Source organism: Lacerta agilis, chromosome 14 (genome assembly GCF_009819535.1).
Source record: "Lacerta agilis isolate rLacAgi1 chromosome 14, rLacAgi1.pri, whole genome shotgun sequence".
Lineage (NCBI taxonomy): Eukaryota > Metazoa > Chordata > Lepidosauria > Squamata > Lacertidae > Lacerta > Lacerta agilis.
The window spans coordinates 34,910,519-34,928,114 of NC_046325.1; the positions used below are offsets into that span (position 1 = coordinate 34,910,519).

The window sequence follows — 17,596 nt, forward strand, 5'->3', positions numbered from 1 at the left end:
GCGCCAAATGCTGCCAACTTTCCTCATAGGGGATTCTTCACCATAAGGGTTCCAGGGTGGGTTACAATAATATAATAAAATCGTATTAAAATCAGTTAAAACAGTTCATAGCAGAGAAATAAGAGGAGGGTCCTATCAATATATCTCAGCTGTCAAAGGTCAGAGTTAAGAGGTAGTTCTTTAGCATATGAGGAAAGCTATTCATAAATGTGCCAGATGTAGCTCTGTAGGGAAGGAATTTTACAACTTAGGAAATGATGCAGAACCATCTTCTGGGTTACCCACCCCACCCCCAAAAGTCCTAGGGCAGTGAAGCTACCAAGAGGGCCCCATCTGCCAATCTTAGCACTGAAGAGGATCTTTAGGGAAGCAGTCTTCCAGATATTTGTGGTCTAAGTCATTTAGGGCTGTAATTTAATTTAGAGCAACCATGAATTGAACTGGCTATCTTCACCTACTGCAGAAACCAAGACTTCAGTAGAAGGTTGGCTCCAAAAGAAAAAGAAAAATTCCAGCCTAATTATAGTAGGTAGGGGGCATATTCCAGGAATCTGAGTACATGGAGATGATTAACCTCTTCCCATCTACGCCTCCTCCCCTGTAAATGACCACATCACACACCCATTATTAGGCTTGAAACAAGCCTTCTATGTTAGGTTTCCTCATTAGGGTCTGAATTGGTGACCCTGCAGTGACAATTTGTGTTCAATAAAACTTGCACTTGGAAGCACAGATCTGGAGCCAAGCTATAACTAGGTTGGCCCTGAGTTTCAATCTAGTTTTACTGTGCAAGTGTTTCCAAATCCACTTCAGTGCCTCTTGACATGAAAGCATAGATGCCTGGAATCACAAATGGAAAAAGACTGTTAGGAAGATTCTCTAGCCAGTTGGTTGTGTACTGGATCCATCTTGGGTTTTTTTTGCTTAAAGAAATTAAACCACCCAACAATTTACAATCAATAATACAAAACATATGATGCCTTCAGCAAATGTTGGACATTGGCACCCTCTGGTGTTATATCTTGGTAACGTCAAAAGAAATATTTGTGGTTGTGAAACATCTACTGTTTTTACACATAAAAACAAATAATAGAAGTATTTCCTGGAGAAGGAAGGCATCTGCTATGTCAAATAATTTTGTGCTTCTTCCATCCCCAGTCTCCAAACAGACCTAGGTTTCCCAGTCTTACAATACAGTCCTGTATGTGTTGACTATTATGTCTTACATTTACATTTACGCTCAATCCCCTCTTAAGGAGTTCAAGGCAGTAAACATGGTTATTCCCACCATTTACTCTCAAACAAACCTATGGTGTAGGTTAGGCCAAGAGATAGTGCATGTCCCAGGATCACCCAGTGAGCTTCATGGCTAAACAGGGATTTGTACCTGGGTCTTACCAATTCTAGTCTCACATGCTATCTACTGCACTAGATTCAGTGGCCTTAATGTTGTTTACTCTCAAATAAGTGTGCATGATATCACTGTAGCCTTAATGTGTGTTTCTGGGTTTTTAACAGCTGTACGGCAGGAAGGGATTTGGCTAGTGTGGTTTTACCTGCCACTAACAGTAATATGCTTAGATCCCTACATCTGTTCCCCATCATAATGGCTATTCACTCAGCACTGTGTTTAGTCTTTGCACCTTCAACAGGTATCAGAAAACAAAGAATGTAACTATTGATTAATGGCAAAGTTTCTAGACCTCATGACAGTAGATAAAAGCTTGGAAATGCGTAGGTTGTATCTGCTGCTGAAATTTCAGGGGTGGGTGTTGGGGGACCTCTTCTCCTATGGCTACTACTTCCTCCCCTTTATGTGTTTTAGAGAAGCAGTTCCCTCTGTTCTCAGTTCCAATTTTGAACTGTTTTCAAGACATGCACACACACACACACACACACACACACACAGAGAGAGAGATTGAGAGAGAGTAATGTGGGCGTACCCACAATCTTTTGGCTCTAGTGGGATACAAATATCTTTCCTCTGAAACACATCTTGCTTATCCATCCAACAACTTATTTATTAGTAGGATGGGTATTTTGCTTCTGTTCATACAAGCTTAGTGTTCTTTGTAATGTAATGTAATTTATTTATTCTCTTACATTTATATACCAACTTTCCTCCAAGGAGCTCAAAACAGCACACATGTTTTCTCCATCTAATCCTCACAAAAACCCTACAAAGTTGACTATGCTGAGAGACTGTGATTGGCCCAAGGTCATGGCTGAACAGGGATTTGAACCCCAGTCTCTCAAACCCTAGATTGACACTTTATACCACACTGCCTCTGTTTGTTTGTTTGTTTGTTAGGCAAAAGGTGGGGAAGGGTAAAGGATTCTGCTTCCCATAACAGATTCCTGCCCTCTTAGAATCAAGAACTGCTCAGCCCACCTACCCCTGACAACAGGACGAAAACATCAACAGGGTTTTCTGCTCTGAGAACAAATACCATAATACTAGCTACTGTGCTGTTGACAGCAGCCTGCTTCTCTGGGTCATTGCTTGTGCCCTGGGAGTGCCCAGGGCAACAGCTCCATCAAGAAAGAAGCTGAACTGCTACTCTGCCAAGAGTGGGACAGTGCAACTGTGTTATTCTCCCAACCCAGAGGTCACTGGATCAAAACTGCTTCTGGTTTCTGGTGCCCGCTTTCTGCTTTACCGTGAAATCTCACAAAGCAAATGCGGCCCTTCTTCTGGCTATTCAGGCTGTCCCCTCCCACCACCATCCATTTTAAAAGAACAGATATTTGCCTTTTTCTGGAAACAAGGCACAGAGTGGAGCAAGGGCAAACAGCTTCCTGCTCTGTCAGCACAATGACCCAGCCCGGCACATTCGTGTACTGTCAGCAGGACTTGAAGGAGGAACTTCTAATTTAATTAGAATGACAGGGCATAGCAAAACAACAGGGAAGAAGAATCCATAGAATTAAAGAGATCTCATGTAAGTTAAGTTTCCCAGAAAACTGAACAGAGCTTATTGCAGTTCTCGCTCTTATTGCTTAGTGCAGAGTGCAAATGTTTCTACATATCCTCCAACATTTAAAAGCTTGAGGAGAGCTGTGGCTCAGTGGTAGAGCAGCTGCCTGATATACGGTACATGCAGAAGGTCCCTGTGAGGTTGGGAGAGAGCCCTGTCTTAAATCCTGGAGAAGCTGCTCCCTGTCAGTATCAACCATACTAAGCTAGATGGACTGATGATCTGACTTTGGTACAAGGTAGCTTTCCCTGTTCTTTCCTAAGAGCCTTTCACCCATAGTGCCTTCCACACAATCACAATGAGGGAGAGATTGGGGGTGCGCCCCTGCCCCTGCCCCCTGCTGTTGCATCTCCCACTGCCCTGTGGGTGGGGCGAGAAATGTATGTAAAGAGGAACCTTGCTGAACATATGCAGACACGACCTATGATGTGCACAATCAGTTTCCCCAAAGGGTCAGCCAAAATCTACCCTCCTGTAATTTAAGCCCATTAGAGTAAGTGCTCCTTTCTGGGTCAGCAGAGTACAGGTGTTTGTCTTATTCTGTGTGACAGCCATTCTCTGCTCCAGACTAAACGTACCCAGTTTTTCTTCACCTTTCTTAACAGTGTGTGTGTTCTGTGCTTCCAACCACATTCTCTAAGTTGTCTACATCCTTAAAGTGTTGCACTCCGAATTGAATGCAGTATTCCAAATGAGATCACTTTAATAATCTGTCCTCTGTTGATTTAATAAACCTCGGCGTTTGCCCTTTAGGTTAAAGATATTCTTGCAGAAACCAACCCGAGTCTTGCAGATCCTTAAAGCCTCAACAAAACTCTTATGGCATAACTACTTTACAAATACAGGTGGGTAGCCGTGTTGGTCTGCCATAGTCGAAACAAAATAGGAAATTCTTTCCAGTAGCACCTTAGAATCTCTAAGGTGCTACTGGAAAGAATTTCCTATTTTGTTACTTTACAAATGTCAATAAAGAGCATTGCCATTGACAATTCAGAGCTTAAATATATGCAAAACGAACATGACATTTCAAAACAGGAATTGGTGTTAAAACAATCAGCGCTGCTGAGTAAATTCAGTGGAACAAGAAACCATTGTCTGTATTCACATCTAAATTATTCAATTTAGTGAGAAGCTGGAGTTGTAATTATTCAATTTATTGAGAAGCTGGAGTTGTAACTCATGCTGGAGTTTCCATTTGAAGTTTCTCCAGAAATGTATTTCAGCAGCTGCAGGATGGAATATGAGAAGCTATGCACTATGTGACAAGGTATTGTTCATGTACAGTAATTTAGCTGTGTGTCAACTAGAGACATGATGGATTTGTTTTGTGAGATATGTATCTTACCTTTCTACCAAGTGGTGTCCAAGGTGATTGTTCCCATGTGCAGCTGTCCTCCCACTTAGAGACTAAATAGTTAAGAGACCAAGGAGGGCCTTGAGATGGCCCTGAAGAATAAAAACTCTAGTAATTCACACAAATTGTAGTAAAGCAACCCCCTAACGCAAAATGCACAGACATAGACACATATGGACACACATACAAACCAGAAGGTGGTCATTAAAACCACTTGTAACAGAAAGAACATGAACCTGAGTTTGCTTATTTCCTCCTCTCTCCCAATCCATTTTCCTTTTGTGTCAAGACTTTTAAAAAAATTTAAGCTCAAGGACAGGGCCCAGGGCTGTCCTTTTTTTTTTAGTGGTTAGTCACTGTGGGAGCCTTTTGTGGCTGAAAGGTGAAATAAAAATAATTTAAATAAATAAAGTAAGTTGCCTTCTGGTTTGAAGGATATCTTGTAAGTATCATCTGTCTCAAACCTTTCCTTTTAGGTGAAGGTGGTTGGACACCTGTATATACAGATCTTCTCCAAACAGGGATAGGCCTACTCTTACACCAGGAATATTCTCATACATTGAGAGAAGTAAATCACAAGATATTTGCAAGCTGCTCTGGGAGCTCCTCCTGCAGCTATAGAGCGGGATAAAACATATTTTTGATAAATAATGCACACACACAATGCAGCAAAGGAACACATCCATCGTTTTGGAATTGTCATCATGTACAAAAGAACAGGGGACATAATGACAACTAAAACCATCTCAATTCCTGATGCAGAATGGGTATTCATGGGTTGGAGGGATAAATTGCAATTAATATACCCTCTCCTGTCCATTAAAACCCATCCCACAAAGGTTATGGGCTCAGTACTGTTCAGGAATACTGATTTTATATTTTGTAGAGATTTTTTTGAAGTTGCTGCCTGAGTCTTTCTAAAGCGGGTTGAGGCGGAGGAGGAGGGGGAGGAGGAGGAAGAGGAAGAGGAAGAAGAAGAAGCCAGATTACATCTGGACTTGATCAAAAACCTAATTCCTGTGTTTTTAATTTTGCTGCCAGGGGTAGGACTTTGGAACTCTGTACAACTTGTCACATACGTGTGAGCCTGGAGGGATAGACTGCAATTAATATATCCTCTCCTATTAAAACCTATCCCGCACCCGAAGCGGTTTATAAAACGAATCGAAAACGCAGGAACCCCAGAAAATCCTCTTTTTTCTGTGCGCCACCGAGGGAGGAGGGGAATCAGGCGAAAATGGCTCTCAGGTCTGAAAACCGAAAGCAACTTTCGCAATCACGTGGCACCGCGGAGAAGGGCGAAGAGGCTCCGTTTTGCGGCTCGCCGGAGAGGAGGAACTAGCCTGGACGGGGGTCTCGGAACAAAAGCGATCCTGACAGGTGGGTGCTTGGTTGCGGGGTGGGTGCGACGAGGGGCTCCCTACCCCGCACTCCGAAAGGAGATCCTTCCTCGACTTCCGCATTCCAGATCCCAAGCGGGAGACTTTTCAAGCTGGCCCAGCCGCAAACCCCGTTTCGCAGGGATCCCGAAACGGCACCTCAAGCCCCGTTGAGGCGCGTTTAACTTGGAAGTAAATGCATGACTGCACGGCATTCAGCGACGCCAGTTTCGGTGGGACCCGCCTCTAGTTGCTATATTATTGGGTTGCAAATAGGCCTGTTGCGCGGCGGTTTTGCGGTCTTCCTTCCTTCTTGTTTATAGAATCATAGAATTTGTAGACTTGGGACCACGAGGGTCATCTAGTCCAACCCCCTGCAATGAAGGGCTCTTTTAGCTTAATCCAGCCCCGGACTCCTGGGAGGAGGCGTTTATGGGTTTGTTTCCAGCAGGGGATCTTTGTGTTCCTGAAGATCGAAAGCACTTTAAAAAAAGGCCTCTAAAAAGATCAAGGATCAAAGTAACGTGCTGTCTTTCTCCGTCTCTCTCAAACACGCACACACAATCGCTGTCAGGCATACATAACGCTCCCCATCAAGGACAAGCTCTCTCTAAGATAGTGGCCCCCAAACTCCCCACCCGACCGCTTGAACATGGCTGAGGGACTTGGCGGACCACTTAATGATTTTTTTCTGCCTGTTGTAGCAACAGTTGTATGCAGTGCTAGGCGCTGTATGGTTTTTAATTGTGTTTTTGCAGGCACGTTGTGCACCACCACCTAAATGAAGTTCACGCTGGTCTGCAAACTAGAGTTTGGGGTCCTTTGCTAAAGCACACAAACAAACAAACTCTCTCTCTCTCACTCACACACACACACACACACAGAGAGAGCTTTTCTCTCCCTACAGCCTTGCAGCTGTGTTGCAGTGACTCATTATTCTGCCACTCCCTTCTCTCTCCCCATCAGGTTTCATTATGACATCCTCCCCTTCACTCTCCTGCTCCCACAGTTCCCCCATGGGTACTCAAAGACCTCTCATCGTGCCCTGGCTAATGGAACAGCTGGACACCCAGCGGTACCCGGGACTATCATGGCTGAACCCAGAACGGACCCTGTTCCGAGTGCCGTGGAAACATGGCTCACGGCAGAGTATTTGCTACGAGGATTTCCAGCTCTTTGAGGTAATCTTGTAGTGTCTCCTTCGGTGTGCGTGCCACATCGCATCCCACTGCCCCGGCAAGGCATCCTTCCTCAACCTGATGCCCTTCAGCTGTTTTGAACTACAACTCCCATCGTCCCAAGCTATGCTGGTTGGGCTGCTGGGATTTGTAGTTCAAAATGTCTTCAGGGCGCCAGGTTGGGGAAAGCCGGGGAAGAGGATTCCTTCGTGTTTTAACTGTAACGTTCTGGAATAGCTGTGGGAGGTGGGCAGAATGAACGGGGTTCAAGGGAGAGCAAAACAAATTGTTACTATTATTATTTACTGAGCGAAGCAGCAGGCGCTAGCTTGTGCGAAGAAGGTCTCTGCCCTCCCTTCCTCAATGATCTTGCATTGGTTTCCCCTCTGCCTTGCACCATCCACAGACAGAGATAGGATACTGGATCCCACAGGGCATTCGCATCCCTCCCAAGATTCACTTTCAGAATATTTGGTGAATGGGTCATGCTTATGCTTTCCAGACCCTTTATCGTATCGGTCACCCTCCTCTGCACACATTCCAACTTATCAATATCCTTCTTAAATAGCGGCACTCAGGACTGAACACAGCACTGGGGCATTTGATGGGGTTACACTTCCTCTGAAGGAGCAGGTTCGTAGCTTGGAGGTACTCCTGGATCCATTGCTGTCGCTCAAGGCTCAGGTGGCCTCAGTGGCCCAGAGTGCCTTCCATCGGCTTCGGCTTGTGGCCCTCCTATGCCCCTAGCTGGACAGGGATAGCCGAACTACTGTTGTCTATGCTCTGGTAACCTCAAGGTTAGATTACTGCAATGCATTTTTACATAGGGCTGCCTCTGAAGACGGTTCAGAAACTTCAGCTGGTGCAGAATTCAGCGGCCAGGTTGCTCACCAGAGCAAGACGGCTTGAGCATATTACACCGATCCTGGTCCGACTGCACTGGCTACCAATTACTTTCCGGGCCCAATTCAAAGTGCTGCTTTTGACCTATAAAGCCTTAAGCGGCTCAGGGCCACAATGCCTCAAGGACCGCCTCTTTCCATATGAACCTACCCAGACCCTGAGATCATCTTCAGAGGCCCTCCTTCATGTGCCCCCTCCCTGAGAGGTCCGGAGGGTGGCAACACAAGAACAGGGCCTTCTCTGCAGTGGCTCCCTGTCTGTGGAATGCTCTCCCCAGGGAAGTTCACCTGGTACCTTCGTTATACACCTATAGGCACCAGGCAAAAACATTCCATTTTAACCAGGCCTTTGGTTGATCTGATTTACATCCTATGCCTTTTAAAAAAAAAAAAAAAATTGTGGGGGTGCACGCGCTATTTGGTTGTTGTTTTTATTTTTATTAGGTATTTTGTGGTTTTATATCTTGATTTTATTCTGTGAACCGCCCTGAGACCCCCGGGTAAGGGGCAGTATATAAATTCAGTAAATAATAATAATTTGTGGTGTTAAATGTTACAACAAGGGTCGGCAAGGTTTACCGGCCATGGGCCAGATCACTCTCACGGAGATATCCGTGGGCCGGACTGGCACGGTGCGATGCCAGAAATTGCATCTACCCATGTCCGCGGTGCTGGAAATTGCTTCTGCGCGTGCCCAGATGCCGAAAATTGCACCTGCGCAGAAGTGATTTTCGGCGCCTGGACATGCGCAGACATGATTTTCGGTACCTGTGCATGCACAATGTTCGGCGCACTAAACCGGCGCAGCGCGCGGGGGACTCACTGAACGAGTGGCTCGGTTCGGGGGCGGCTCGTGGGCTGTTAAAACAGTCTCTTTGGGCCACATCCAGCCCATGGGCCGCACATTGCTGACCCCCTGCGTTACGGGATTTCAGCAGGAAATTACAGGATAACCACCGATTGGAAAGGAAGCAGTGTGACTTCCCTGACCACATCATGAGCACAAATCATCGTGAATGTGCAGTAAAATCTGGAGGGACCTCCAGTTTTGTGGCAGGTGGAAGTGTCCTGGGGGCAGCTGACCTAAGTCCATCTGTTAAGATGACACAAGAGTTGAAGGAGGGAAAGAGTTGACCATGGGCCTTTCAGATAGACTGTCTTTATGGGCGGTGGTGAGCAGGGTGCTATAGCTGGGCTTAGAAATCTGCTGTGCGGGGGTATGAAATCTCCCTACCTAACTGCTCTCTTTCCAGGACTGGGCCATTGCCAGAGGCCGCTATCGCCCAGGCATTGACCAGCGGACGCCTTCCGAGTGGAAAAGGAACTTCCGCTCAGCCCTGAACCGGAAGGATGGGATCCGCATGTTTCAGGATAACAGCACAGACTCCGAAGACCCCCACAAGGTGTTTGAAATCCTGCATGCCACAAGTAGGTAGATCAGACAGAACAGAGGGCTTCCGATTGGGAAAAAGATGCGAGGAGGAGCCACAGATCAGACCGAGAATCTCCTCTGTTTATAATCTTGTAGATCTGAATGACTCTGCCCAGGGGACAGCAGTCGGGGACGTTTCTCCTACCCTGTCTGGGAGCACGGGACTGTGCGGGGACAGTTCCTCCTCTTCTCAGGTCAGTGCTTCTACTTTCCTCCCTGTCCCAGTCCCTGCAGCCATGGGATGGGGAAGTGGAAAGAAGAAGCAGAGCAGCCTGTTGGGGAGAAGCCAGTGGGAGTAGGACAGGGAAAGAGGAATAAACAAGTCTGTGAACCTTCTCTCTCCTGTCCTTCAGGGCGATATCCTGGAGAGCGTGCTGAGTTCCCTGGAATTTTCCAGCCCCGCAGAAGGTGAGTGATCCAGGATACTGGAAAGGGATCCCAGTAAGGGATTGGTTCGGATGCTGCAGGAAATAGGTGAGGTATAAATGCACCAAATAAATAAATAAATAACATGGAGACGAAATGAAGGGGAAATTCTAAATCAAGCCGCATTCAACACTTTGACCACCAAGCTTAGTTTACTTAGTTTTGCTTATTTTATATATAGATGCTCAGTTTTCTTGGAGACACCTGAACAGAGAATCTTGGGGGCAGGTGACCATATGCATCATGGAAGTTGTGCCCCCTCCCCCACTCCAGAAAACACCCTGGCACCCTTCTGCAGCTGCTTTCGTATTAACTTTTGACACAGCTCCATCATTAGAGCATGCAAGATTGTATTCCATCTTTCTGCTGAGCAGCGTTACAGACTTTTTGTCTTTCTGAATCAGCACTGGGATGGAATTGGGAATGGTAAGCTGTATCCCCCCCTCCAAAGGTTGTTAGACTATAACACCCATCATGCTTAGCTGTTGCCATGCTGGCAGGGGCTGATGGGAACTGGAGTCCAACAACTGCTGGAGGGCCACAGGTTCCCCACTCTGTAGTCAAGTAATTAGGGGTTTCACATACCATTTCAATCTGGTTTTAACTGCATAGTTTTATGCACATATATATATATATTATTTTTTGATTCACCTGTCCGAGCCTGTGCTCCATGGATCAGATGGTATGCATGAGGCAAAATGAGCTGTAGAGAAGAAAGTCTGAGAGTGCTGGTGGTGAATGAAATTCTCCTTTCCACCTCCCATCCCACCCCTAGAATCTGTTTTCTTTCCAGATCTGGAAAGAGGAGTCCTGCATTCCAGCCCTATATTGCCCAATTCGCTCCAAAACCACAACCAAAGTTATCAGGTTCTGCCCTAATGCACCAGGCATTCCTAATGCCCCAGAGATTCCAGAATTTTGGCATTCTCAGGCACTCAAACTAGATCCACCTCGATTTCTGTGTGCACCTGCCGAGTATCACATTTTCTTTTTTTGTTGTTCTTCTGAAATACCTCATTTTTGCTGCCAGGAGCAGAGAATCTAGCTTGCACTGGAGGCCTGCCCCCATTCAGCTTGGATATGAATCTCCCTGCAATCGCAGAGCCACAGCTGGATCAGATACTGGGAGCTGATATGTTTGGTGAGCTTCTTGGATCTAGAGGAAATATTGTCATGGCCAAGCCGAGATTGCAACCATTTCCCCTTTCATCTAGTGTGCGAGGAACCAAAGGTAGATCTTCTGTGTGCTCAGTGGTAGATTGGCAAGGCTTTCCGACTCCCAGTTGCTGAACAGCAACAAAAAAAAAAACAGTTCCCATCTCCTTAGGAACGATCTAGTAGATTTTTGTTATGAAAGTGGCGGGAATTACTTTAGGTTCTGAAAACTAGGCCACTCTCCCAGAGATTCCCACATGCGGCGTTGTCAGGCTCCCTCTCTCTGCCAACCTAGCAGTTTGAAAGCACACCAGTGCAAGTAGATAAATAGGTACTGCAGTCGCAGGAAGGTAAACGGCATTTCCGTGCACTCTGGTTTCTGTCAGGGTGTTCCATTGCACCAGAAGCGGTTTAGTCATGCTGGCCACATAACCTGGAAAGCTGTCTGTGGACAAACGTCGGCTCCCTCGGCCTGAAAGCAAGAGGAGCACCACAACCCCATAGTTGCCTTTGACTGGATTTAACCGTCCAGGGGTCCTTTACCTTTTTTTACCTCCCTCTCTCTCGATTCTGTTTTTGTGTCTGTGTTGGGTATCAAATGCTTGTTTGTCTTTTTCTCTTCAATGGTGTTTAACACTAGGAGCAGAGAATCCCGCTTTCTGTGGAGGCGTGCCCCCATCCGAGTTGAATCTAGTTCCATCCACAACTGCAGCATCTCCCCTGCAGGACCTCTTGAGTAGCAATATCTTCGGTGAGCTCCTTGGATCTAAAAAAATTATCTTGTCCCCTTGGCGCTGCTGTGCTTCTAAGTAGTAGAAATCAGGGTGTAAAGTAGCAGGTGGAGAACTCCTTTGGCTCGGTGGGCCAGATCTTTATTCCCACCCACCCTCCTAGGCCAACTTGGACATCAGATGATTGGCAGGCGGGGGGGAACCATCTGACAAGTTGTGAAAATGAAATCGGTTGGCTTGTCGTTTAATACATATTTAGCACAGTGGAAATAGCTTGGAAGCTGGAGCTAACCCACCAGCCGTCATCTGTCTCGCTCATGATCTCTCCCACCGATGAAGGAAACCTGTAGCGCTCATACATTTCGCCAATCAGGTTGAGCTTGTAACTCAAAACCGTTGCGTCCCATGTTCTTTTTGCTGCGTTGGCAGCACCAACGTGACCTTCCTGGGACAGAAGTGCCCAAGATTCACAGGGCTGTTGTGAGGATTATAGGAGTTGGGAGCTATGTGCTCCTTGGAGGAAAGGTGGGATATAAATGCAATAATGAACGAACAGTACCAGTTGGGGGCAGATATTCTGCAGTCCCAATTGCACATAGCTGGGAGTGAATGCAGCACCACATACTTTGAAGGACTTGCGTATAAGACTGTGCTGTTACATTGAGTGGGTAGTTTCTCTGGAAGAGGTTTGGCGATTAAGCGCCAATTTGCTGCTCTCAGTTTTCAGTGGTCGTTCCAGAATGATACTGTCTGCTGCACGAGCGGAGCAGTAAGTCGCTCTCCTCCTGGGGGAATAGCAAAGGCTGTTCTCCTGCCGCTGGGAGGCAGGAAGAGTGGGTGGGTTTTGCACCTGGCTCCCCCAAACTATCCCTCTCTCCTCCTCAGAGTCATATTTTGAGGTCCGAGTCTACTATCGGGGTCGGCTGGTCCTCTCCGACACATTCCAGAACGTGCGAGGCCTGTGCTTCGTGCCTCCAGGCTCCCAGGGCCGCTACCCCGATTTGGCAGACGTGATCCTGCCTGACCCAGTCTGCTTGAACGACAGTCTGCAAGCGACCTACACTCAGCGCCTTCTGCGAGGCGTGGCTCCGGGGGTGCTTCTCCGTATCGAGGGTACGACTCTGTGCGGCATGCGCCAAGGCCATTGCCATGTGTCCTGGAGCCAGTCGGAGATGCCTGAAGACAAGACTCCTCACGGGGTTCTGCCGAAGGAACAGTTGGGTCCCATTTACAGCATGCAGCAGTTTGTGCAAGGTATACAAGGGTTGTATTGCCTGTCCCATAAGGGCTTCTGGGTAAGGGTTTGTGTCTTAAGGGCTCACCCTCGCTGTTAAGAGAACTTTTGCAACAAGTTTTGATTCTCTTTCCACCACTGCTAGAGGGACAGGCACTCACTCACATGCCAGTTGAAATACAAGTAAATGGTTGTGCCTTCAGGACAGGGATGGGGAATCTGTGGCTCCCCGGATGTTCATAGACTCCCTAGTCCTCCGGGGCTGATGCAGTGGGGAAAACATCAAAAGCAACTTATTACAGTGGTTCTGGGACCCGGGTGGCGCTGTGGTCTAAACCACTGAGCCTCTTGGGCGTGCCGTTCGAATCCCCGCAACGAGGTGAGCTCCCGCTGCTCTGTCCCAGCTCCTGCCAACCTAGCAGTTTGAAAGCACACCACTGCAAGTAGATAAATAGGTACCACTGTGGCGGGAAGGTAAACGGCGTTTCCGTGCGCTCTGGTTTCCGTCACGGTGTCCCGTTGCTCCAGAAGCAGTTTAGTTCTGCTGGCCACGTGACCCGGAAAGCTGTCTGCAGACAAACGCCAGCTCCCTCGGCCTGAAAAGCGAGATGAGTGCCACAACCTCCGTCGCCTTTGACTGGACATAACCGTCCAGGGGTCCTTTACCTTTTTACAGTGGTTCTGTTCTTACCTTCAGGGTTGTGTTTCAAGAGTGGCACTGGATGAACGCTCCTCGGCCCCATGGCACTTGGGCTGCAGGGTTCTGTCCTCTCCCCTGTACTATTTTAGCATCTTTACCAGGGTGATCCAACATGCAGCCTTTTTGGTGGACCTTGGCAAAAACTGACGCCCCTCCACAGCCCTCGTGACGAGTTAAAGGCCACAGAAATAGTAATCCGCATGCAACTACCAGTTGAGGAACTGATAGGGCTCTCCTCCCTTTCTCTCTCTCCCTGCCTCCCCAGACCTGGTTGGATATATGGAAGGCAAACGGGGATCTCCTAATTACACCTTGTGGCTATGCTTTGGGGAAGATTGGCCAGACACTGGCCGGCCCTGGAAGAAAAAACTGCTCATGGTGCATGTAAGTACTTCTGTCCCTTTCCATGCTTTGCTTAAGCACCGTCCAATACAGTACACCACTCTTTTTTCCCGCAGATCAGAAGCAAAAACCTACAAGTGCTGCCTCTAACTGATTTAACACAGCTGATTCGCTGCAACCAGGGTTGCTCATGCATGGTTTGAACAGTGGGGTATACTTTTAGTATGTTCTTGGGGTGGGGCATCTATGAGCTGGAGTGGAAGGAAGACCTGGAGATTAATTCTGCCATGGTGGTTGCTTGGAACACCATCTTCCTCCTGTTTATTCCAAACCTGGTGTGGATCTGAGGTACTCACAAAAAGGCTATCCCATCATTCTTTGACCCAGGCATAGAGATAACTAAAGCAGATCTTGCTAACGCACCTTGAGAAGCTTTACCACTTAGAACAGAACAATGTTGACATGAGCAGCAAAAGTTCCTTTGTCTGAGGATTCACTGTGGGGCCTGTGGACCTCCAGATGTTGTTTGACTACAGTCCCCATCAGCTGCAGGCAGCAAGGGCCAGTGGTCAGGGATGATAGAAATTGTAGCGCAGCAACATCTGGAGGACTACAGGTTTCCCCTCCCTGCTTTATTGCGTATGAGAGAAGAGGGAAATAATTAGGATACTGGCTAGGGCGACACATGCATCATTTTTGAATCAAAGCACATAAGAAAATCTTTACAACTGTCTTATACTCAGGCGGGGTCATGTAAAACCAAAATTGACTATGATTTCTTGAATTGAGTAACAGATCCTTTAAGTTTTGCAAGTATCTTAAAAATCAAAGCCTCAGATTCCCTGTGCTTGAGCTAGAGAATAAGATTATTCAGTGGTAAGGGTAAAAGCAGTGTGATATTTACATCTCTTAGTTGAAGTAATATTGAGGTATGGTGTATCTTTCAATAGGCAAACTCCATGCCTTTTGTGTGTTTAAAATTGTTAAGCAGACTAGAAATTTGTTAAATACACACATAACAAAATGCATTTCCATCTGTTGTGAGATCCTCTCTATGAAATACCATACAACTGCTTACATTCTGTATTTTATCGTTCTGAATAAGCCACTCAATTTGGATGCGTTAAAGTAGAGGTAACGGACATGGTGCCCTCCAGAGTTTGGGTACTACATCATCCCCAACTGTTGGCCATGCTAGCTGGCACTGATGGGAAGCACAGTCCACAATATTGGAAGGCACCCACCACATTGGTTACCCTGGCTTTAAAGTCTGAACCCAATATTGGGATACTGGCAGGCCTTTGAAACAATGAGCCCTAGAAACTTGGTCATTCTTTTAAAACGGAAGCAGAAAATCTACTGCCAGAATTGGATGCGCCTAGTATTCAGTGAATGGAGAACCAAATACAGTAGCTCATAGCAGGTATAAAGTATACTGCTGTTTAAAACTTCTGTAGCAGTATAGCTGTGCTCTTGGATTTGTACAAAACGTACATGTTGCTTGTCACTACGAAATAGCTCACCATCTGCCTTACTGCCATCAAGGGAAAAGCCCACCTTCCATCTCTCATGTAGATTTAATATGGATACAGACAAGATAGAGACATTAGAGAAGGCTGTCGCTCATGGTTAGGGAGGAGAGCGATTGAAATGATACCCAGTTCAGATGACATGGCAAGCCAAACTTGGCACGGCATGGCAGCAAAGAGAACCAGGGAAGAACGAAGTGCCTATGAGTGCCATTTTGGGAGTCCCTGCAATCCCACTAAACCGTAGCTTGGCTTACCAAACCAGCTTGGGGGTGTGGGAGGAGTGGAAATGGGAGTCCTAACAAACATGCGAAAGGACCACAGGTCCCCATCCCTGCAACAGATAGTTGCGTCATCTGCAGCTTTCACAGGGACTTAACTTTTTGCAAAATTGGTACCTGATCAACTGTGGGTACTTCTTTAGCTGATATAAGATATATACCGTATATACTCGAGTATAAGTCGACCCAAATATAAGCCGAGGCACCTAATTTCCCTACAAAAATGTGGGAAAGCTTATTGACTCAAGTATAAGCCGGTTCACCTTTGCCACTGTGGTAGAGGAGGAACGAGCAGCCCAAAGCAGCCATTTGGGCTGCTCCTTCCTCTTCCTCCTTTGCTGCTGTGGAGCTCACCCCGTCGCAGGGTTTTGAACCGCCATTCTTCTGATCAGCAAGCCCTAGGGCTCTGTGGTTTAACTCACAGCGCAATGTTCCCTTGTGTTATACAGAGAAGGCTGGGATCCTGTCCTGTTTAAGCAGGAGCCAGGGAAAGTGAGCACCTGTGGGGTTTTAATACTTCCTTAACTGATAGGCTTTCTGCGTTCTGGGGTCTAAAGTTTGCATTTATGTGAGCAGTTCAGGAATGGAACAAGCTGCCTGGGGAGAGTAAAGAACCACTGTTCTTGTACACTTCTTAAGGAATGGTTGACTTGAGTATAAGCCGAGGGCAGCTTTTAAAGCACAAAAAGTGTGCTGAAAAACTAGGCTTATACTCAAGTATATATGGTATATATATATCCATTAATCAGTAAAACTCTGTAGCCAAAGTCTGTTTTCACTGCAGTGGGCAGAGCGCAGCTCCCCCTAAGGTAGCCCATCCATTCCTCCTTTTATGTAGCCCTGGGGATAAGGTGGAACAATGCTATAGTCTCTGCCCTGCCACACACGGTAGGCAGTTCTATTAAGTACCAGGGAAGAACTAAATGAATGGAACACAAGTAGCAGCAACTGTTTTGTTCTCGTTCTCTCCCCAACCTCCCTTTTTACAGGTCATCCCGAAGTCACTGGAAATTCTCTACGAGTTGAGCCAGTGCAAAGGGGCCTCATCATTAAATGGAGCAGAGCCGGACCTAAGGATATCGGACTCGCTGCAGGGATCCTTTCTGGACCAACTGAGAGAATGGGGAGAGAAGATGGAGGTGCAGTTTAATTAGCTGCACAAAACTTTTATCCCCCTCCTTTCAGAGGTAGCTGCAGATTTGGGTCCTCTTCCTCAGACAGCTTTCAGTGTTTCTCTTACGCAGCAGAATCGACACTCCTTTTTGCGACTCCTAAGAAAGGGGCATGCCGGCAGGCCCTTTGGTGGAGATGGTCACTGCTCTCTTGCACAAACCTTCCACTGAGGCAGCTGGCAGTCGCTGTCGGTTTCTATTAGCATCCCTGTATGCAGAGGATATTCAAGAGTTTGTGGGGGGGATTTCGTTTGGTTTTTTTTTTTTTTTGCTTCATCCGTTCTTGTTCATATCGTTTGCTGGTTTCGTCGTAGGCGCCACAACCACAATCAGCTGCTGAACACGGCGAAAACACTCTTTAACTAGGTCTTTGGCTGTTAAACACACTCTGGGCTTTTAAAATGTGAGGGATTTCTCTTTATTATTATGTCATGCACTTTGTGCTTTTATGTTGTAAACCACCCTGTGATCTTTACCTCTGCCTCTCTGGTTTCTTCTTTTAGAAAGCCAATTTATTCTGGACTGCATTTCCTTTCAACAGGCCATTACAGGTTTTGGCTATACAGTACTTCCTCTCGGTTTCTTCCCTCCCCTCACTTCCTAACGATGCTGGTTAGATTTCAAAGCGTGACCCTGCGAAGCAGAGAATGGTATTTCTAAAATGTGCAGTACACAGTAATTTTAGGCACTTCGTAAATAAAACTCAGAAGACTCTGTGCACACCATTTCAACCCCTAACCTGCCATGATTTTGAAGGCAAGAGCAGCTAAGAGTTGAAGGATTCAATACAAGAAAAGCCCTGC

The 17,596-nt window shown here is 46.7% G+C and overlaps 1 protein-coding gene across 1 annotated transcript; it reads left to right on the forward strand.

Annotated features, from left to right (window-relative positions):
- Positions 1-5,548: 5,548 nt before the first annotated feature.
- Positions 5,549-17,050, forward strand: IRF3 (interferon regulatory factor 3). The gene is made up of 10 exons (XM_033170574.1): positions 5,549-5,712; positions 6,678-6,892; positions 9,045-9,219; positions 9,320-9,417; positions 9,577-9,631; positions 10,680-10,790; positions 11,445-11,555; positions 12,421-12,789; positions 13,735-13,853; positions 16,611-17,050. The coding sequence occupies exons 2-10, from the start codon at positions 6,686-6,688 to the stop codon at positions 16,773-16,775; spliced, it is 1,410 nt and encodes a 469-aa protein (XP_033026465.1). The 5' UTR covers positions 5,549-5,712; positions 6,678-6,685; the 3' UTR covers positions 16,776-17,050.
- Positions 17,051-17,596: the final 546 nt, after the last annotated feature.

Coding starts and splice junctions, on each gene's coding strand:
- IRF3 (XM_033170574.1), top strand. CDS start 6,686: ATGACATCCTCCCCTTCACTCTCCTGCTCCCACAGTTCCCCCATGGGT. Junction 9,220..9,319: donor TGAAATCCTGCATGCCACAA/GTAGGTAGATCA, acceptor ATAATCTTGTAG/ATCTGAATGACTCTGCCCAG. Junction 11,556..12,420: donor CTTGAGTAGCAATATCTTCG/GTGAGCTCCTTG, acceptor TCTCCTCCTCAG/AGTCATATTTTGAGGTCCGA.